Here is a 22,718-nt window from a genome sequence, read left to right as displayed (position 1 = left end):
TGAAGTCAGATTTAGATGTCCTTTTTTCATATAATATAGAAGTAGAACCATTCGATAAGTAAAAACCACAAAAATCTTGTTGTCACTTGTCACTGTAGGCTGTGTAGCCCGAGTGCAGGTAATGTTTACGTACGTGAACAACTCAAAGCCGTTCAGATGGAATTTATTCTGTGGGAATGTTCCATCTGAACGGATGTGAGTTGGTCACGTACGTGAACATTCACCCCCCTCGTGTAGCATCGGGATCTATATATAACTCATATCCAAATATGGAAAACGAATGGCAACTCCCCCCAGCTCATGTGCAGAAGAACAAAGTCCCTTTGACCCAGAGGGATAGAGGGAGGGAGAGAGGGAGAGAGGGAGAGAGGGAGAGAGATTCGTTCATGTGTTCTTCACTGCAGCAAGAACTCCAAATGGCATAGAACTCTACTGTAATACGCAACCACCACCCAAATAGTAAGTAGTAATTTAAGTTATTTTCCCTCTCTCTATTTGGAGTAATCCCATGAATCCTAAATTATTTAGTTTACTATTTCATTAAGATCTCATTCCTGTCCTTCCTTTTTTGGTTATCTTTCTTTAAACTTTCAGTTTAATCATCAATCCTTCATGGGTTTTGGTCCTTTTGGAGGAAGAAAAGGAGGAAGATTTAAATTTGGAGCAATTGATGAAGATATACAGCAATTTTAGTCTCCCTTAATCCTCGAATACCAAAGTTACAGACTCGTTAATAGCCCATTTATCTACTTCCTCTTTTTAAAACATTGTTGAAATCAAATACATCAATCATGGGCTTGGGAGAAGCAGCAGCGGGAGGATTTGGGGCCATGGATGAAGAAGCAGCAACCGTATCAGCTTCACAACCAACCCTTTCCAGGTTCAGGTACAACTCCCCCTTGGTTCAGGTCATCATGATAGGTTTTGTCTGTTTCTGTTGCCCAGGCATGTTCAATGCCCTCTCAGGCATGGGTGGTGGTGGCCAAGTCGACCCAACTGCGGCCAATAATGCCAACACCGCCCTATACACCACCTTCGCCGTCTTTGGCATCCTCGGCGGCGGCATCTACAACATCCTCGGCCCTCGTCTCACCCTCTTCAGTGGATGTTTCACCTATGTCCTCTATGCTGGTTCTTTCCTCTACTATAACCACCAACAGAACCAAACTTTTGCCATTATAGCCGGGGCTTTGCTTGGCATTGGAGCCGGACTTGTATGGGCCGGCGAAGGTGCCATCATGACCGCTTACCCCCCCAAAGAACGCAAGGGTACCTATATATCCATCTTCTGGAGTATCTTCAACATGGGTGGTGTCATTGGTGGCCTGATTCCTTTCGTTCTCAATTACAACCGTTCAGAGGCAGCTTCTGTCAATGATGGAACTTACATTGGCTTCATGTGTTTCATGTTCATTGGGGTTCTCCTCTCCCTCGCGATCTTACCGCCCAGCAGGGTGGTTCGAGACGACGGCACCACCTGTTCTAATGTGAAGTATTCAAGTGTCTCCGTTGAAACAACCGAGATTCTCAAACTGTTTCTCAATTGGAAGATGCTTCTTCTAGTCCCTGCTTCATGGGCTAGCAACTTCTTCTACAGCTACCAGTTCAATAATGTGAATGGGGTATTGTTCAATTTGAGAACGAGGGGATTGAATAATGTGTTCTATTGGGGGGCTCAGATGTTGGGTTCTGCAGGAATTGGGTATATCTTAGATTTCAGTTTTCAGAGTCGGAGAATGAGGGGTTTTGTTGGAATTGGGATTGTTGCCTTGGTTGGGACTGCAATTTGGGGAGGTGGGCTTGCCCATCAGTTGACCTACTCGTTGAATAATTTACCACCGAAGTTAGATTTCAAGGATTCGGGAGCTGCTTTTGCAGGTCCATTTGTGTTGTACTTCAGTTATGGGTTGTTGGATGCCATGTTCCAAAGCACAGTTTATTGGGTGATTGGAGCTTTGGCTGATGATTCTGAAACACTTAGCAGGTACTTGCTTGATACTTGTTTGCTTTAACTTGTTCACTCATCCATCATTCATGGCTGTTCTTGATATGTTTTGCTGCTTAAAAAGGTTCTCAAAACAAAAGTTACATGTCCTTTTTGCCTGTGATGTCTCATTTCTCAATTCCATTTGGTTGCTCATCCATTCATACTATATGGCTGTTATTCATGGGTTTTGTTGCTTGACATGGAAACAATAGAGGGAAGTGACATCTATATGCCTGTGATATCTCCTTTTATCTTAGTTATCCATTCATTATTCACGGTGCTCTTTGTGGTGAATTGTTGCTTTAAATGGTCCCCTTAGTGTGAAATAATATCTCCTCTGTGCCTATGGCATCTCCTTCGCTTTTAGTTAGTCACCCCTTTGTGATTCATGTCCGTTCTTTTATGGGTTTTATTGCTTAAAATGGTTCCCACAAGGGAAAGTGATATGTCCACTGTGCCTGTGCACGTCTTATATGGACAAGCTTGCTGCTTGCTATATCCATCTTGTTTATTATTTATTTTTTGGGTTTTTTGAGGTGCTATATCCATCTTTTTTTTTTTTTTTTTTGAGGTAAAATCCATCTTGTATACAATGTTTTGTTCTCGGTCTCTCTCTCTCTTGGGTTTTTGAGGAAATAGCTTGTGTAGATTGTATTGCTGTATTGTGGTTTTTCCTTATAAGAGACGAAATTTGTTGCTGTGCATACTGCAGGTATAGTGGGTTCTATAAGGGAGTGCAGAGTGCAGGAGCTGCTGTTGCGTGGCAAGTTGGTACCCACAATATCCCATTGCTGACCCAGCTGATTGTGAATTGGTCTCTGACTACAGTGAGTTACCCATTGATGTTTCTGCTTGTCATCTTGGCTGTGAAGGATAATCACGAGCCAAATAAGGCAGCTGGCTAGGACGCTGCTTTACCGTCCGCTCCCCTTTCCACTGCAGATGAGGATTATGGAAATGGAAATAGGCTTGACAAGTCCAGTTAGGGCCTAGAGAATGCATCTTTGTCGTTTTCTTTTTGGGGATGGATAAAGATGAGGTAGACCACTGTAATGGAAATTAGCATCAACCAAAAAAAAAAATGTAATACAGAAATCCTTTTTCATCTTCACTTCTCGTGATTTCTGGTGGTCTTTTTGCCTTTTTTTCCCCAATGTTAAATTGGTATACAACAATTGTAATATTTAGATGTTAAGCATTTTCAGTGTATCAAAAGCTTACTCATATTATTGGTTGTGAAAAAGGATAAGTATACTTCTCTAGAAACTGTAATTCAATTATCATTGTTTCGAAATCTATTTTGTGCTTGAGCTTTCTGCCTAGTCTCTACACTACATTTATATCCATACAACTATATGAAAAGGGAGAATGGCTCTTTGTGCTTTTCGTCTGGTGTTCCCCCACCCCCCCAATTGCACTCCTTTTTCATTATTTTACATTTTAGTATTGTCTTGTATCCATTGAACTCTTTATCTTCCTCATGATTTTGGTCAGATGACTCAAAATTCTCTCAAGATAGGGTAAGTCTATCAATCTCCTATCTGTTAGAGATAGATAGGAACCCAATGGTGGTTAATCCCTGGAATTGAGTTCTCGACTGAAAATGAGTTCTAGGTCTCCTTAATAATTTGTTCCAAATATATTCATTTCGTTTGTTATGTTTCAGAAACAGCCTCTCCGGAAACAGGGGTAAGGCTGCGTACATTTGACCCTCCCTAGACCCTGCTAAACACGGGAGCCTTGTGCACTGGGTACAGCCTTTTTTTTATTTGTTATGTTTCTGAGTTGAAATGCAGCATTTTATGGCCAAGACTGTTGATACGATGAAGCAATGCATCAAGGAGGAGTGGAGCCATCAGCTTCTCTCATGTTGCTTATTGTTTTTAATTTCATCGCATGTCTGTCTTTGATTTAAGGTGGATATTACTTTGTGATTGAGCTACATCCATTGCCCTTCTTGTCCTTTTGAATAATTCCTTGGTTTGATATTTCTCTTTTATGGCATTCTGATAACGAGTATTGAAGCATTGATGGGGCCAATGAGTCCACTGCCAAATCCTCCATTAGTAGGGTGGCAACCATTTATACATCTTCAGATATATACGAGGGTTCCTTGGGTGAATGAGCGAAGTGGCTGATGCTTTGACTGAATCATGAATTGCATGTTCCTTCTTTCATACGATGCTGGATTCTAATTGTCAAAACAGGTACCAGATCATCTCCTTCTGTTACTGTTAGATTTTGCTTCTTGAGGAGATTAATGCCTTGGCTGGAAAACAGAATGCACTACCATTTTAACTACTACCCTGTCTCCCTTTGATACTGACCTTCCCATTGCTGAGGAGGAATCACTTCTAATAAACAATGTTTGAATGGTTCTAGACTGTTAATTTGAGGATTGAGGGTATTGAACAATGTTTTCTATTGGGGGCCTCAGATTTTGGGATCTGCTGAAAATGGGGTACATCTTGGAGTAAAGTTTTGAGAGTTGGAATTAGCATTGTATACTTTCTTTTGACTGCAATTTGAGGAGATGGGCTTGCCAAGCAATGGACTTTAAATGATATGCCACAGAAGTTAGATTTTTCAAGGATTCTGAAGCTGCTTTCACAGGGCTAATTTTGTTTTATTTCAGTTATGGATTGCTGGATGCTGTGTTGCATTGCACAGTTTATTGGGTGATTGGAGCCCTGGCTGATGATTCTGAGACACTTGGCAGGTATTTGCCTTTGCTTGGTACTTTTGATTTTATTTAGTCATCCATTCATGTGTCGTGACAGTTCTTCATGGATTTTGCTGCTTAAAATGATGCTCATAGAGGGATGTGACATTTTCTCTGTGCCAGTGATATCTCATTTTTCATTTGCTTTTAGTTACTCATCTATACATGATTCATGGTTGTTCTTCATGGAATTTGTTTCTTAAAATGGTGCCACTGGTGGGAAGTGGCATCTCCTCTGTACCTGCATTTTTCTCGTTTGCTCTTATTCATCCATTCTTGAGTCATGGCAGTTCTTTTGTGGGATCTATTGCTTAAATGGTTCATAGGGGAAAGTGACATATACTTTGCTTTTAGTTAGTAATCCATGTACAATTCCTGTCTGTTCTTTATGGGTTCTGTTGCTTAAAATGGTTTGCTATGGTGGGAAGCGACATCCCGTCTGTGCCTGTATGGATGAGCTTGCTGTTTGCTATATCCATCTTGTATATAATGTAGTCTTGTACTTCTTAGTCATCTTTTTGAAGGAAAAATATATTGTGTATTACTCTGTGGTGGTATTTCTTTCTAAGAGACAAGAAATTGTTGATTTGCAAAGGAGTAGAGTACTGGAGCTGCTGTTGCCTGGCTAGTTGATACCAACAATATCCCCTTGCTGTCACAGATATTTTGAATTGGTCTCTGACTACAATGACTTTTATCCTTTGCCATTTCTGCTGGTCATCATGGCTCTGAAGGCCATCCACAAGCCCAATAGCTGCCAATGGGTGCTGCTCTACCATCAGCCCCCTTCCCACCACAGAAAAGGATTATGGAAATGGAAATAGGACTGCAAGCCTAATTAAGTCTGATAATGATTTTTTTCCTTTTACCTTTTCCTCCTTAAGTTCCATTTGTTTCCATGTAAAAATGTGGAAATGGAAAATTTTCTTGTCAAGTAGGATTTTCTACTGTTTGTTTTGATGTAAAATACAACTAAAATGTTTATGTCAAATGTCATTTGAAGGGAAATCTTTACAGCGAAACAAATAGGGCTTTAATGGAAAAAAATTATAAGAATGAGATAAACACACTAATGAAGAATGCCGAAACGGATTCGTACATTAGGGGTAAAGAGGTCATTTTATATAAGATAGAGAGAGAGAGTATCCTCCATGTTATACTCAAGAATTTTTTTCAATCGGCGGAATCGCCTAGATCAAATTGGTATTGACCAATGGGCGATCCTGATTTATTATCCAATAGTAAAAATGTAATAAAATCTAAATTTTATTAAAAAGAAGGGGCAATTTTATCTAATACGACCTGATTTAGGATGATTTAGATCAATATCGACTGAGACTGATCCAATCCTTCCTTATAGGAAACATTTTCTTTTTTACCAAAAAAAAAAAAAAAAAAACATTTTCTCGAAAAAATTTTTTTGGGATGCCAAGTGTATTATCACCATCGTGCACGGTATTTTGTCTCACTTTTGTTCTTTCTAGTACCCTTAATCATGTAGGCCATGTCTATGTGAATTATGCTATTACCAAAAAATAAAATGTGGATTATGCCATTCCCCATGTTGCCATTGGTGTGGTGTGGGAAATTCCCTCCTCCCCCACCCACTAGCATCATGGGAAAGCGTTGTTTGATGGTTTCTCCAAATATGAGCTAATCGAACCAATAACAACCTGGTAACGGCTCAATTAAAGAGTTTGTTAAAGCTAACCCGATCAAAGACTGAACCAAAGTGACCCAATATGAAAACGACTTTTAGTTTAACGGTTTGAGTCGAGTTGAACTATTACTATCCAGACCGAACCAGGCCGAATCGACCGATTGTCACCCTAAATTCAGTGAAACCTAACCAGAAACCAGTGAAATATCACCTCAGTTTGCTGACCGGCTCAGAAACCAGTGGGGTTCACCATCCCCTATTAGAGGAACTGGGAACCACAGCACTGAGGTGATAATTTTCCGTGAAAACCACAGACACCCCATCTGCCTCTGCCCAGTTCGCCTTCAATCACGATTCACGATTCACGATTCACGATCAAACCAGTGAAACTTACCTTCTTCAATCACGATTCTTTGTCTTATACTTCTCTCTCGCCGTCTCGCGGCTCGCAGCTCGCTTGAAGCCTTGTACCATCCTTTCCTTCCAAAGTGCAAAGTCCAAACCCTCTCGGCCGATCTTCACTCTTCATTCTTCGTCTTCAAGGGATTTTGGGTGCGGGACTACCTTCCATTCTTAAAAACAAGGACCCATCACTTATTCCTCCGTAAGGTACTTTCTCACTTTATTTGAACTGAAGATTTTTTGTTTTGTCCGCAGAATCTCTTTTGTTCTTTGTCTGAAGTCCAAAAACAAATGTTATGAGAACAAAGAAGAGACCGAATGATCCCAAAATTGCATTCTTTTGGATTCATCCCCAAAATTCATTCTATCTGGCCTCTCCTATAGCCAATTTATACTGATCAAGGTTGTAAAATCTTTCTTTGATTGAGACCTTTATTATGTTACCCAGATATTTTTTCATAATGATGAACCCGGAACTTTTGTATACAATTCGATGATAAGGCACTATTCTTCGTCAGAAAGTCCTTTTCTTACTATATCTATCTATAACAAGATGAGGGTTAGTGAAAGTGTGCAAGTAGATAACTACACTTTTCCTTCCGTTCTCAGAGCTTGTGCTAATCTTTTAGCCAATGAGAAAGGTAGGGAGGTTCATGGAATGGTTATTAGAATTCGGTATGACTGGGATAAGTTTGTACGTAGTTCGTTGCTAAATTTCTATACTGTTTTTGGGGAAATTAATGATGCACAGCGAGTATTTGATGAATCTGAGATAAAAGATGTTGTTCTGCGGAACACAATTATCATGGGTTATGCTCGAGCAGGGAGGTACTTGGAAGCCTTTGAGATTTTCGAGGAGATGATTGGGCTGAGAGGTATTAGACCCAATGAAGGGGCAATATTGGGTTTGATCTTGGCTTGTTTGGTCTCGAAAGAAATTAAATTGGGGAAAGAGATCCATGGTCATGTTGTAAAAGAGATGGGCTTTACCATATATGTAAAACTAGGGGCTGCCTTAATTGACTTCTATGCGAAATATGGACAATTGGATGATGCAAGGAAATTATTTGAAGGAATGCCAGAAAGGAATATTGTAGTGTGGAACTCAATGATTAGTGGCTATCTCACTAAAAGGATCTCCACGCCAGGCAATTGATATTTTCAGGGAGATGCTTTTATTGAATGTTAGAGGTGATAGGTTCACAATCTCTAGTGTTCTTTCTGCTCGTGCCCAGATGGGTGCTTTAGATCTAGGGAATTGGGTCCGACAAGTTGCAGAGAACAACAAAATCTGGGATGTCTTTGTGGGCACTTCTTTGATTGATATGTATGCCAAATATGGTTTTATTTCAATGGCAAGAGAAGTTTTTGATCAAATGCCCCAAAGGAGTGTTGCCACCTGGAACGTCATGCTTTCTGGGTATGCATCCCATGGGCAAGCTCGACATGCATTGGATCTCTTTTTTGAAATGGAGAAGTCTGGGGCTAGACCTGATTCTGTCACCTTTCTTGCTATCTTAAATGCATGTGCTCATGTTGGCTTGGTTGAGGATGGAAACAGGCTCTTGTTCCTAAGGTTGAGCATTATGGATGCATGGTGGATCTCCTTGGACGTGCAGGGCTACTTAGGAAATCAAAGGAGCTAATCATGACGATGCAAATTGAACCAAACATAATTTTTTGGGGTGCTCTTCTCAGTGCCTGCAGCATTCATGGTGACATTGAGATAGGTGAGTGGGCAGCTCACCGTGTCCTCAACTTGGATCCTACAGAAGGTGGCTCCTATGTGCTTCTATCAAATGTTTATGCCGCAGGTCATAGATTTGATGGGGTTAACTCAGTAAGGAAGTTGATGGCTGAGAGGGGAGTTTGGAAGCCACCAGGATGTAGCATGATTGAGGTTAGGGGAATAGTTCATGAGTTTGTTGTTGCAAACAAAACACATCCTAGATCAGAAGAGATATACTTAATGTTGAATGAGTTAAGAAGGAGGTTGAAGATGGCTGGCTATGTGCCCATGTTTGCTCTCAATTAGGAATGTTATTTGACTAGTTTTCAGAAAACAAACTGCAGCTTACATTATTCTGATCCTTAAGGAGAATTTCTAGAGGATGTTTCTGGAGAACTAGGAGACTATACTTACAGAGGTTTGTAATAGCTACTCTTATTTATTAACATATTGCATTTCCTATACTGTGGTTTTTGTAGAAGTGGCAGGGGCGTGCATTGAAGTGCCAATATATTATTAAATGATATTTACAATCTATGCCTACTTTATTCACCACAACAACAATAACATCAACATCATAGCCTTATCCCAACTTAATGGGGTCGGCTACATGGATTCTAGAAGAGAAAGCAAAAAAAATAAAAAATAAAATGAAAATAAGTAAAAAGGGGGGGAGGGGAGTGGTACTTTCTTTACCACTGTTTGCTTTAAGATTAGGAAGATTATATAGATTGATTGAAAATTGATTGACAATATTTTTCATTTTCTTTTTTAGTTATTTTAATGTATGAATTGCAGATTTGATTAACATCACTAATTTATTAGGTTGTTGGATTGACCTCGTTTGACTATTCGTTGAACTGCTTTGCTTATTCATTTTCCATTCCTGACCTTGGTGGCAGGGATTAAAAAACCCTAACTTAGTTGGCGGGCAATGGGTCCAAATGTAATAAATTGGGAAATTTCTTATACAGAGTTTGCACAGAGAAGTTAATTAAGAAAAATTGTTACATGGCAGCACCTCGTGAATCTGAGATTTAAATGAAGGTATAGGGGACCTTAGTACACCTTTCTGGCACTACACACAAGATTAATTTTTGTTGTATCTGGACTGTGTGATAGGTTAAGGATCAATTCTGATTCAAAAAACCAGTCATGCAATGAGGGCCGCATCCAAACAAGTAAACCAACAGTTAAATTAAGACTTTTCGACAGAATTGATTCACAAGTAATTGTGTAGCTAGAGTACTTGAAAACAATAATCCAATGATTTAGACCTTCAAATCAGACCTAGTGGATGGTGCTGATTTCTGGATTTATGCAGGACACTGAAAACAGTTGCAAAAGTGAGCTCAAATTAGCTTAGATCAATTCTGATCTGATGTAAAGAAAGAATTGACGGTAACAGAAGAATAATGGCAATAACTAGAAAGCAAGAAGAAAGCAAGCCAGTAGCAAAGATGAACGACCAAACTGGCTGTGACTTTGGGAATACCGTAATGAAGGAAGGGGGAGAGAGGGAAGGAGAGAGAGAGGGAGAGAGCTTGAAATGCACGGTTGTTGCATAACTTTATTCCAGAGCAACATGGTTTCGATTTGAGTTCATTGGGTGTCCTTAAGTTCAATCTTCCCATGGATTTGGGGATTGTGTGAAAAGAAGTCTGAAATTTTTGTCAGAAAAAGGAGAAATGTTGGTGTTTTTTCTGTTTGGTATGGATGATTTGTGTCAGAGAAGCGTTAATTTATGTTACTTATTAGTCATCACTTAGGATTCCCCTCTTTGCTATGGTATCATTCTTGTGGACATTATTTTTTCCATGAAAGAAAATAAATTTACAATTTCGGTTTTCTTAACCGGCACCTGCATCATTTGTGGCTCTTTGAAATGTGCCATGGAGCTATGTTGTCAAGGCGTCGTCTAGGTGACAAAACACTTTCAGAAAGCTTAGGTGACCGGTCAGTTTTTGTTAAGTTGTGTAAGGAGTTGAGTCACGATGGGAGAAATATCCCTGTCGTGGACTAAGTTGGGTCTGAGTTTACTTTCCTTTTTGGTTTGTAATTAGGTGTTGTATTCCTAGAAACAATTGCTGTTGGAGTGTTGGACAGATTTATATAAGTAAAGGTAGGCCACGATGGAAAGACACATTGAACATCGTGGGCTTAGATAGCTCTTTCCCATTGTTCTCTTCTTCTTCTTCAGATTCTGGTTGGTATTATATTTCATTACAGTTTTCTTTGTTTAGGTCCCCTAGATCCAAATAATGGAGGAATATAGGGAAGAAGAAGAAAGCAGCAGCACTGCCGCTGCCAACATAGCAGCAGCAGTGTAAGAAGGAGGAGGAGGAGGAAGAGAGGAAGGTACCTACCTGTCTTTGCTTGCAGTGTCGGATCAATCTTGCTGTTCAGTTGGTCATCCAGTGTCAAGGAAGGGAAGGGGAAGAAGATGGTGCTTTCTCCTTCTTGGTTTTGAGTTTGACTGTAAAATATTTCATTTTAGTAGTTTATACATAATCTTTGACTTATATAATTTAAGAGGATACAACTTTTTAATTTTATAGATGTCTTCTCCCTAAAGCATAGTATTTCACACATTAAACCCACTAAAACTTAGCATTTTACACCCAAACACGCTTTAGTCGCCTAGATGCTGCCTCGGTCTCCACCTAAGCGCCAAGGCATCAAGGTGTCCTGTGAATGCTTTAGTCGCCATGGGGTTTCTCTTCTTATACCTTATTTTGCTTCTACTGAAAGTTTTTCAAATGGTATTATTTTATATGAATAACCTTTATTTAACAAAGTCATTTTCTATTTGATATGAAGGATCATGGTGGCATTCAAAAATAGGTACATGGTGATGGAAGTTTTGTTGGATCCAGCCAGGGACCTTTTGAAGGATGATCCTATTACTATCAGCCAAACAAACATTGCAAAAGCAATTAAAGAAAGCATTCTTGTAAACTTTGGAGAGTGTGGGCTTGCTGCGTCACTTGGATCATTTCAAGGTTAATATAACATTCTACTGAGCTTGTCTTAGACTTGGTAGTTTGGCGTTTTCTGTTGAATATAAATTCTTATTTACCTTTCGAAAGGGTGATGTGATTTTCTCATTAGTTTCAATCATGTGATTCCTGTGTAGTTAAATATGTGAACCCCATAACAAAGCTTTGCATCATCAGAGCATCACGAGAAGAATACCAAAAGGTGTGGTCTGCGATGACCATTGTGCGGACAATTGGCAGTTGCCCCGTTATATTCCACTTGTTGGACTTGAGTGGTGAGTGAAACTGATGCGGTCATCAATTTTAGGACTATATTTGTTTTTATTGTTTTTCTATTTCTTTTATGATAACTTAATTTTGAGTAGAGACCAGAACTGCCACCAATTTATAACTAACTGATCTCTGGATAGCTTCAATGCCAGTGAGTCATTCAATTAGAGCTTTCAGGAAATGCATCCAAGATTTTCTCTTATTGTAATGTATCTTGGAGTGGGGAATGTTATAAACCAACCTTATACCATGCTGGTAATGTAAACTGCCACCAATTTATAAGTAACTGATCTCTTTATAGCTTCAATGCCAGCGATACCATTCAAAGAGCTTTCAGGAAATGTAGTCAAGATTGTATCCTATTGTAATGTATCTTGGAGTGGGGAATGTTATAAACCAACCATAGTTGTCATGGCGGTTAGGTGACCCAAAACGTTGGAGAGGGTAAAAAATAAGGCGACACCATCTAGCGACCAAGGCACCCAAGTCGACCAAAGCGCCTAGGCGACTCCTTGACAACTATGAAACCAACCTTATACTATGCTGGTAACGTGCCCACGAAGCTTAAAAAACAAACAAATCATTTCCAAAGAGTCTGGTTGAGAAAACCATCACTTTCTCAGAAAACAAAACTGACCTATATAGTGATTTAGAGTTTTCAAATCATGGTGGTCTCTCGCAAAACTTTATATGTAGATAGTAGATTTGAATATGAAAATGCCACCTATGTTTGAAAACAAACAGAGCACTCCAGGTAGATAAAACCAAGACCTAGAAATAGGGGTGCAACTGGGCCTGGGGTACCTTAGTCTTGGCTGGCCCATCGTTGGGATGGGATGGCCTCAGCCCAAGCCCAGTCCACCACAAGGTTTTAGGTCTCGGTTTCACCAAGCCACGAAACCGAGATACACCGAGATTTCGGCGAGATCTTGAATTTTTTTCTGGCTCAACTCGATGGTTGGTTTTGGTGGCCATTTGGCCAAGATAGGTCCTGAAACTTGACATCCACCCTATTTTACACCTTCTAAACACAGTGGAATCATTAGTTTTTACAAATTCAACCCAAAATGGTACTTTGACTTCGGACCCTACTGTTAGGAGGATGGAGGGTTTCTTGGTTGCCTTTGAATATTTTCATGTCATTGATTATTCTAAATGCGATTTCTTATTCTACTGGTGGTTGATCATAATGAATTGATTTTGTTTCAGCAACATCACTAGATTTGGTAATGATTGGTTGAGCAATAATAGAAAATTTTGTTTCTTCTTTTATAGGAAGTATCAAAGCATGTAAAAGTGCAGCCTTGAAGTGTGATGAAGCAAAATTTGAACAGTACAAGCTTGTAGCTGGAGATAGACATACACCGGAGATTAATCAGCACATGCAGAACTGTCTTGAAAAGATCAAATTAATGGAACACTGAGTCTAAACAAATTTTGGTGGCCTATTTCCATTGTGCATCAGGGGATGGGAGGTTTAAGGAATGTTATAAACACAATGCTGCCTTGCTTTTCTGGTGGTCTCACAGCTCAGCCCTTCTTGTAAGCTTTGCTGGTCCCTTTTAAGTTATTCAATTTTCATTCCATGCTTAAGCTTATGCTAAATCTACATCTAACTAAGCTGGTTACATCAACTTTTGTATACTGTCTCTTGAACCTTTGCCTCGTTGTTTTATGCATTTTATATGTGAGGACAGATTTGTAGTTTCGCTTCAAAGTTAAATTATTCTCCTCATTGGACGCTTTTCTTCCTCCTGGTTGCTTCTCCAACTAGTCAACATATGCCTATCTCTTAGAATTTCAAGGCCTCAAAATCTGTCGAACAACCGGCAACACAAAGGTGGACTTTATTTGGTTAGCTTGTTAACTTTCATTTTAGCAAATTTCCCTTTTTGAAGTCCTGTGGAGTGACGTCGGGATGATTAGAGCAATTTCCAATATGAGATAGCACTTAGAAGGTGTTGTGGTTGTTTGATCACTAGGCTTATTTGTTAGTGGATAGCTTGCATGTAGGTATGTTCATTGAGCCAATGGTGTGTGTCGAGGGAATGGTTGTTTTAGATATCTAGTCTCTATCGTAAATAAAGAAGGTGGCATAGATGATGATGTTGCTCAGAGGATTAAAATAGGATGGATGAAGTGGAGAGGTGCATCCTGTGTATGGTGTGATCGGTATATTTCTTTAAAGCTTAAAGGAAAATTTTAAAGGACTGTCATACGACCGGCTATGATGTATGGTGTGGGATGTTGGGAAGTGAAGAAGTGTTATATGAATAAACTAAGTGTAGCAGAGATGAGGATGTTGAGATGGATGTGTGGCAAAACCAGGATGGATAAAGTAAGTAATGACCATATTAGAGCCGGACTGCGAGTAGCTCCGATTCAGGATAAGCTTTGAGAGAGTCATTTGAGGTGGCATGACCATGTTCAACAGAGGCCTTTGGATGCCCAGTACGGAGGAGTGATTCGATTCAGATTGAGGGAACCAAAAGAGCCAGGGGGCAGGCCTAAAATTACCGTAGGTGAAGTGGTGAGGAAAGACATGCTTAGCTTACTAGCTTAAGCCTCGAATCATGTATGACTTCGAATAGAGCTGTTTGGAGAGCTAGGATGCATGTGGCTGATCCCATTTAGTTGGGATAAGGTTATTTTGTTGTTCGAAAAAGGCTCCTCTTCTGTCATTAAGCTAGTTTGTGATCTATCAATTAGACCATTGTGGCGAGTTTCAACTACCATTCAGACTGCCATAGGTATTTAGATGCTCTCTAGTGGTGCCATGCTAGACATGCCTTCCGAGGTCAATTCCATTGCCAACCTTTGGCAAGGAGCACTAAGCAGTTTGTAATTTGACAGCAGAAGATAGTTATGAGCAGATTGACTGTAAGCTTCTGTATGTATTATTACAATCAAATACTAGATTTACCCCTTGGGCTCCATTTTGATGATATTTGACGGAGTTTTTTATTTTTATTATTTGACAAGTTCAAAGTTCTTTTATTAAAGTATGTCAATTGTGTTTTTCCCTATTATTTACTGAAAAAAATAATATTTCACTTGAAATTCGGATGCATACTATTGAGAAAATTCAAAGTACAAGCTCAACAGGGTAGCGGATTAGAGGCTCCAATGTTTATGGAAATGCATTATAATCCTCCATGAAAATTAAAAAGACATTTCTAGCAGTACCAGTAATGCATTAAGGGCTTCTCTCTGTGCCTTATTTTATGCCAACCAAATTAGCATCTAACGTTGAAAGTTAAAAGTCTTAAGGGCTTTTGCTTGGTATGATGGTTAAAAGCTTAAGCTGCCAACTGTTGGGATGACATGGACTTAGTTGTAAAAATTTAGTCAAATGTTTAAAGTTGGTGCATAAAGCAGTTAGATGCATCCAAAATTGTCTCTTCTTTTCAGATATTTTGCAAAGGGGGTGGTTTCTCTTCACCCATGGCGAAGGAGGTATTCCTTCACCGTTGGTCATGATGGTCATGGGATGGGTGTAAAAAGGAGACATTTTCAGAATTCGTTATATAAGGGGGTTTTACTTCTCCCACTATGGAGGAAAACTCTCCTTTTTCCAAATTTCAATTTCAATTTAGGTACACCAAAACTTTGTAGGCCAGTTATCTTGTGTTTGGGTAAAGGCCCATTTTTAATTAGTTCATACAAGAAAAGTAACAACCTTCAGCCAATCTTAGATGTCGACTAATACCCCAGAGAGTAAAAGACAACAATGTTTTTTTTTTTCTTCTGAAAATGATAATGCATTAAATAAAACTAAGAACAGTAAAAGGCTAACAATAGTGTCTGTTACATCCCCTTGCATATGACTATGTCTGCCTTGACTGCTAGTTTGTTATGACAACAGTCTTGATTATGTTCCTAAAGAGGAATTCCTAAGGCTGTGTTTGGTCAGATTCTTCAGAATAAGAAAATATTAGAATGCAGAGCTCATTCTAGAGAAGAATGAGAACATTTGAAATTGATCATGTCTTACCTCATCTGGTTAAAATGCATTCTTCACACTGGAATGGGTAAAACATTTGAAATTGATCGTGTCTTACCTCAGAGGCAAATTATTGATGAAGTGGTGAACAAAGTCACAGAAGTAGCAGCAATGACGTGGGAAATGATTGTCATGTCCAGAATTGAATTTAGACCAAAAGGTGCATAGATTCTGAAGTTTGTTCAACAAGTTTATCTCATTGACCATGAACATTACCAGCCGAGGAGCTATGTAATGCCCGCAATGTGCGTTGTTGCTACTCCCTATTCTTCCCAAACCAGCTTGTAACTGCTCCTTTGAACCTGTCCACCATGCCTTTTCCAGCCTCATTGCTTGAGTTCATTACCCTGGAGATATTATAACCGTTGTTAGATTCCAATTGCCGAACCACCTCGGGCGACTTGGTCACCTTCCCCTGTGGTTGCAACACCTTCTATGGCTTCTACCCCTTGTTCTTATGCTATGCCTCCAATATAACCTCAGAGAGTGCTTCATCTTCATGACTCAGACTTAGCTTCTCCACCATGTATTCCTCCAACATCCTTGCCCCCCTTCTCGGTCCTTGTTCTTCGCATCTTTGACACAACTTCACTTCCAGCCTTGACAACTTTCTCATACACAGTTAATTTCTCGGTCACCTTTGCAGCGACCTTATGGCCGTATTCACCCATAGTGGGTGATTTACTCGCGTCTCCACCTGCTGTGTCATTGTTTCCCTCATAGCCAAGCTTTGAAGCAATTCCATTTTTGCAGATATTGCTTTCTCTGCAATCTGCAGGAGTGGAGCTGTAGCCAGGAGGATTGCTACCGCTAAGTTCAGTATTGCTGACATGAAGACCGTCAAAAACAGGAAGGCATAATGGGGTTTTTTTTATTGCGTTCCAGAATGATGCCGAGTCTTGACTCCATTCTAAGAATTTAGAATGGGAATGTGTACCGAACAGCATTTCTGTTGCCAGAATGCCATTCTAGATCCGGAACAAAGAAATTAATTTTAATGCACCCAAAAAAAAGAAAAGACATTAATTTTCTGGCTTCAAGGAACCCCTACTCACTTCAGTCGTCAACCAATTAAAAATTTCAACCCAATACATATAGATTATACCAAAGAGACCCTTAGACCCAACCATATTGATACCATTACCTTGATTCCAATGACTAATCTCAGGGACAATAAATGTAGTGGGTGTCCATGCCAAGGAGAAACTGGAGAGACACCATTAGGAACATCACCTGAGTTTCGAAAAATTTCACTTGCACCCCCGTTCGACCTGGGTTTCCTAGCGAGTACTTTGTTTGCCCAATAATCACAATGAATGTTAAAAGCTAATAGGTCGTCCCAAAATCTTTTCTCTAAAGAATTTTGTTTCTAATTCTTTCTCTAGCCATCCAAATGCAGCTTAAAGGAACAAGCTTGAAGAGATGGCTGTTTTTGTGAATATTTTTCTTATAGATTGGGTTTTTACCCTCATCTCTGAGCTGTTCATAAATATTTTCTTTCTTCTTTGGCTTTGCTCAGGTTTTGGGGATTGGATGTATTCCCTTGTACTTTGTGTGTGTTTCTTTTGAGGGTTTCCTTCTTATGGAATTTTAGCTTTAGGTAACCATAATGGTTCTACGGTTTATTAAGTAATAATATTTCTATAAAAACACCATGCAACCTAACCACCATGTTTAGATCATTGCTTGAGAGGAACCACTTTATATATAATTATATTGAACTCCTTATAATCAATATATCATAAATGCTAAAAAGTATAAACAATTAGTTCTCATTTATCTACAATATTTTGAGGAACTTACAGAAGTAAGGCTGCGTACATTATGACCCCCCCAGACCTTGCAGTGGTGGGAGCCTTGTGCACTGGGTACGCCTTCTTGTTTTTTTATGTTCATGTTGTACAGCTAACTTTTCTTATAACTTCAAATATTGAATATTTTTTATTAAGTATTTGAAGGCCTTGTCTATATATATATATAAACATAATTTAAAATATTTTCTTTTCTTTTCCTTTTGTCCATATTTACACAATTAATTAGATCCTTTATTCCAACCATCTGAGCATCCTTTTGTTTTCACAAGGAGTGTGACATGTCTGAAAAAAAACTTCCTACCTTTATTTGGTGGGCTATTGAAGGTTTGTCATTTGCCGTCCCCATTTAGTTGGGATAAGGCTATGTTGTTGTTGTAGTGAATGTTGCCATTCTCATGCATGATTGGGAGCTTAATTTCCAAATTGTATTGCTTAATTAATTGAGATGGAATCTTGTATCTCTTTTCTTGTCAAACCAATTAAATTTTTGATGGTGCATTTTTCTTTTAAAAAAAAGAAGAAAGAATTATTCTCATAAACGTTTTTGTAAATATTACCAAAAAATAAATTTTGAACAAGGGATCTACATGCTGCTCGCATGTAATGGCATCTCCCACGGCAAGTCAATGGACTCTTGGGATGGGTTGCTCCGGATTCATATACATGGTTCCATATGATTAGGGAAGAGAGATAGAGAGAGAGAGAGAAAACAATGTATATTCTTTTTCCATTTAATTTTGTACTGTAAGGATCTAGGACGAAATGATATCATTTGATGGATAAATATTTAGAATAGTTGGACTTGGGTCCCCTAGACCCTGCAGTGGCGGGAGCCTTGTGCACTGAGTACGCCCTTTTTTAATTGGACTTAGATACATGGATGAAAAGATAGAAGATTGTTTGTTTGAAGAACATAGCCACAATTGTTAGGGCCGAATTGAGGAGGTTTCTAAGACTACAGTATCACCCTTATCTGTAGAATCCTTCCATAGAGCTTCCATGAGATCATCTAGTGGTCCATTTGGTTAGAACTAAACTGAATAGAGATAACTGAAAATGTACTTAAGTCAACATCTATGCCCCTACTTTACTATCTATCAATTTCTTCTTTATTGCTAAAAGCTGTCAATCGAATTCCTTATTGACAAGTTTTCTTCTCCTCTTTCTTATTTCATACCTTGACTTCATTATATTAATGAAAATTTTATTTCATTTATCCAAACACAACACTTCAGAGAATTTTTAATGTTTAAAATTCTCTTTCTTTAAAAATAAAAAGGTGGGAGGGGGGGGGGGTTCATTTATTTATTTTTTTAGTTTGGTGCATCTGGATTTTCCACTGTAGAAGATCATGAAACTCATCCCACCTGCGAAGAATCAAGGGATCAAAGACTTGGGCCATAAAATCCCGTGTAATCCTCAATTTATTTAAGGGATCTTTCTCATACGCTAACGTCAGATGTGTAAATGTTATCTTGAAATTTGTAATCTTACTATTTTGTCCTTCTAGCATAAAACATTTTTTCTCTATCGAAGGAGATAAGATAAGATCTCGTCATTTTATACGTGTACTTGAAAAATGTACAAAATAGTGACATATAACTCTTGAGAATGACGTAACGAATAAATTACTGTCAAATTATTTTGAAGATATTTTTTTATTCTTAACTTAAAAAGAACTTTTGAGAATTAAGATAAAATGTGAAAATTAAAAAACTATCAAAGTACACTCATAAATAAAACTCTTGGGTGTTAAAAAGAGAAGACTGGTTAGGTAAGGTGGGTTAGTAGCTAAAAGAAAAGAAAAGACTTACTTAGATTTCACCAAAGGTGGGAAACAATAGCAAAGCTGTCTCCCTAATTATCTCAGAACTCAAATCATAAGGTTGACCCAATGACAACCCATGGCATGCATTTTCCAATTTTCAATTCTCTTACTTGTCGTGTAGGAGAATCTCGCCAATGATATCAACCCAATCTGGGCTGTAGCCCAGCACCCTTGCAGCTCTGCTGCTTCTATAAATTGATGTCTTTTTTTCATCTCTTCCTCACTGTCCCAATCTGTGTGCTGCTCTGTGTGCAAGAGTGAGGGGAAAGAAAAAAAAAAAGAGACAAAAAATGGAAAAAGGGAAGTCTGAGGTGGCAGTGAGCGACATGGTTAGCTACAAACTGCAGACATTGGATTTGTTTCTTAGATTCTTAGTGTTTGCGGCATCACTTGTGGGTTTGCTGGTTATGGGCACTAGCACGGACACCGCACTTACAGAGACAACGGAACTCGAATACTTCCCAGCCTTGATGTGAGTATATGTATATATAGGAAAATCTTGTTGTAATCAAGGTTTGTAATAAGAAGATTTTAAATTTTTTTTTATTTTTTTCCCCACTTCTTGTCTTGTTTTCTAAAGTCATTTAATTTTATATTTAATGAGGAGGGGATAAGAAATAGTTTTTCAAAAAAATCTGAAATTCATTTAATACAACATGTAATGTTATATATCTTTTACGATCGGGTTTCTCTTCACATGTGGTGAAGAGGAATATCTTTTCCATAATCCATTGTACCAAGATTGCACATGGGAGGAGTAGTTTCAACTTTGTAGATAGGAGGTAGGAGTGTAATGATGGTACATGACTCTGATTGATTATGGGGTCAAATCACCGTTGCGAAAGAGATTCCTCTTCACCACAGATGAAGAAAATTAAAAACTTAGTCCCTTCTTTTATTAGAAGTGGCTAAATGTATAACCAATGCCAACCAGCCTATATATATTTTTTTTATGGATAAACAAAAAATTATATTAAAAAGGAAGAAGAGATACAAGCTATAGTCTTAAGAATACACCCTATATTTTGAGCTATACGGACAATGTATCCAAAATATTCTACACCACACCAAGGCACCCTATGGAAGATAACGAAACTATTAGTGAAAACCATTACTTCACCCATTAGTGAAGGAAACACCCCATACTTTTTATATGGAAGAGGGTTTTCTAAGTAGGTGGCATAGAGGAATAGTTTCGTGCATAGGATAGGAGGGTAGTGAGATCATTTTATGTGAAGATGAGAGAGATAGAGAGAGAAGATGTTATAGGTTCCCTTCTCATTGGTTCAAAGAACTTTTTTTTCTTTGATTTTCATGTGGTTGACAAAACTGAAAGAGTTACGATCATGTTTTTAGTCTTTTAATGTGTTAGATGATTAAAGAAGTCAATATTTGGTTTGTGGGTAGGGGATCTGCACCCTGTTCACATGTAATGGCATCTCCCATGCCAAATCAATGGGAAAAGATCGAGGTGCCTCATCATAGCCATGTGCATGCCGCGCGTGGTCTTTTACATCCTTTTTCTCTTAGAATCTATCACTGCCATGCCATTGTAGATGGAAATCGTTATCCGAGAATAAGCTGCATATGATCCAAAGGATGTATAGTAGAGTATCCGAGAGACGTAAGATATACTGAAGATATAACTGCAAGTGCTCAAGAAACATATGAAAATGCGTAGGATATATGCAAAATATAGTTTTCAATTATATAAATATATAATATTTTAATTAAATAATATGTAAAATATATCATGTGTGAAAAGAAGAACAAAAGTACGACAAGAGAAGTGCATTTAATTGATTATGTATAAAGGATGAAGCTTTATACATGTATTCATACCAAATTTTTTAGAATACGATACGTATCAATTAATATCGACGGATAAGGATAGGGATAGGGATAGGGATAGGGATGAATACTTAAATTAAACCTTGGTTGAGTTTTTTGAGTTTAGAACATCACAATCAATTAGATTTTGATTCATATAATGCAGATACTTTGAGGTAGCGCTTTCAATAGCTGGATTTTACGCTATTATCACAGTGATTGGATCCTTTATGGCCAGCGGGAAACCAAATCCCTCTAAGAAGCTATTGATCCTATCTGCAGTATTTGATGCGGTAAAGTTTTTGGGGACTCTCTCTCTGTCTCTGTTAATCTTTGAACAATTAAATGATATGATGATGATCTAAAAATGATGAAACAAATTAAGGTGGAACTCATTTTTGTGTTATTTTGGTGGTGCAGATGATGGTTGGGATTGTGGGCTCAGCCACCGGTTCAGCAGCCGCCTTCGGGTACGTCGATCTTAAGGGCAGTCCTGAGATGGGATGGATGTATATGTGCCATGAATTCCAACATTTTTGCCGCTACATTGCGGTTGCATCGGCAATCTCTTTGTTTGAATCCATTGTCCTCGTCTTGCTTGTTTTGTGCTCTACGTACCACCTCTACCATTTGAGCCGGTGATCGAATTCCCGGGCTCGGGCTAGGGCTAATTAGCCTTTGAATGGAGGTCCAAAACAAGAAGTTAATTTTCTTGTAATTAAATCCATAAGTGTTAGTGTTTTTGGAGTGCAAAAACAGTCTCTATTGATGTATAGTGTGAAGTATATATGTATGTATGTAAGTACCTTGATTGATTGTGGGACAAAATTGCGAAACCATAGGGGAAGGGGATTATTCCATTTCGACGCCTGCGATTGTTTCCCCTCTAAATTAGAGTGTCATTCTCTCATTTCCACGTAACAAACAAGTTTTGATCTTCTTCCCCCTTCCCTTTGAAATGGTTTGGTTTTTTTTTTATTTTTTTTGTTCTTTTCCATTTTTACGCACACATGAATTGAAATTTTTTAAGGATAGAGTTTAAGAAATTCTTTGATTTCTATTACAGGTTTACCATTACTTCGTCTTGATTATACTATGGTATTTATTAGTGCACAATATCGAATTGGATACTGGTCACTTGCAAAATTGATATGATATTGATACAATATCGGTATGGATCAACCGTATCGGATACATTTGCCCCTGATTTCCTTTTTAAAAAAAAATGGGGTTTTTGAGTGTTTTACCCCTTATCCGGACCATGTCATCAATATGATATCGGCACAGTATTGAAATTGGATAACTAGCAAAATCGTTACATATCGCCGGATACCGACCATCACAAAACTTAAGTCCACAACGCAAGCAACAAACCACAGCTTTATCCATTAAAAAAAACAAAACAAAAACACCCCCTATAATATTAAGAAGTTGCAGAGCAGCAAGTGTATGAGCTGCACACACTACTACTAAT

The 22,718-nt window shown here is 38.5% G+C and overlaps 5 protein-coding genes across 6 annotated transcripts; all 5 read left to right on the top strand.

Annotated features, from left to right (window-relative positions):
- The first annotated feature begins 585 nt into the window (after positions 1 to 585).
- On the top strand, positions 586 to 3,222 carry LOC122651951 (UNC93-like protein 1). Its single transcript, XM_043845542.1, has 3 exons — positions 586 to 620; positions 815 to 1,984; positions 2,700 to 3,222. The coding sequence occupies exons 1-3, from the start codon at positions 613 to 615 to the stop codon at positions 2,890 to 2,892; spliced, it is 1,371 nt and encodes a 456-aa protein (XP_043701477.1). The 5' UTR covers positions 586 to 612; the 3' UTR covers positions 2,893 to 3,222.
- On the top strand, positions 682 to 13,521 carry LOC122651952 (probable ribonuclease P/MRP protein subunit POP5). Of its 2 annotated transcripts, none has more exons than XM_043845544.1 (4): positions 682 to 692; positions 11,321 to 11,502; positions 11,637 to 11,774; positions 13,045 to 13,521. In XM_043845544.1, the coding sequence occupies exons 2-4, from the start codon at positions 11,325 to 11,327 to the stop codon at positions 13,191 to 13,193; spliced, it is 465 nt and encodes a 154-aa protein (XP_043701479.1). In that variant the 5' UTR covers positions 682 to 692; positions 11,321 to 11,324; the 3' UTR covers positions 13,194 to 13,521. The 2 variants fall into 2 exon arrangements, with proteins under 2 accessions (XP_043701479.1, XP_043701478.1); XM_043845543.1 differs by lacking the exon at positions 682 to 692 and adding an exon at positions 8,634 to 8,918.
- Positions 7,325 to 7,927, top strand: LOC122651214 (pentatricopeptide repeat-containing protein At2g02980, chloroplastic-like). The gene has a single exon (XM_043844520.1). It carries the CDS (start codon positions 7,325 to 7,327, stop codon positions 7,925 to 7,927), a length of 603 nt encoding a protein of 200 aa, XP_043700455.1.
- LOC122651213 (pentatricopeptide repeat-containing protein At3g26630, chloroplastic-like) lies at positions 7,941 to 8,417 on the top strand. The gene has a single exon (XM_043844519.1). It carries the CDS (start codon positions 7,941 to 7,943, stop codon positions 8,415 to 8,417), a length of 477 nt encoding a protein of 158 aa, XP_043700454.1.
- A 6,183-nt stretch (positions 13,522 to 19,704) lies between the features above and the next one.
- On the top strand, positions 19,705 to 21,886 carry LOC122651212 (CASP-like protein 1D2). Its single transcript, XM_043844518.1, has 3 exons — positions 19,705 to 19,886; positions 21,411 to 21,537; positions 21,665 to 21,886. The coding sequence occupies exons 1-3, from the start codon at positions 19,705 to 19,707 to the stop codon at positions 21,884 to 21,886; spliced, it is 531 nt and encodes a 176-aa protein (XP_043700453.1).
- The last annotated feature ends 832 nt before the right edge of the window (positions 21,887 to 22,718 follow it).

The sequence above is a fragment of the Telopea speciosissima genome, chromosome 2 (genome assembly GCF_018873765.1).
Source record: "Telopea speciosissima isolate NSW1024214 ecotype Mountain lineage chromosome 2, Tspe_v1, whole genome shotgun sequence".
Taxonomy (NCBI): domain Eukaryota; kingdom Viridiplantae; phylum Streptophyta; class Magnoliopsida; order Proteales; family Proteaceae; genus Telopea; species Telopea speciosissima.
Note: the sequence above shows the minus strand (reverse complement) of the source record. Positions and strands in the feature narration are given on the sequence as shown.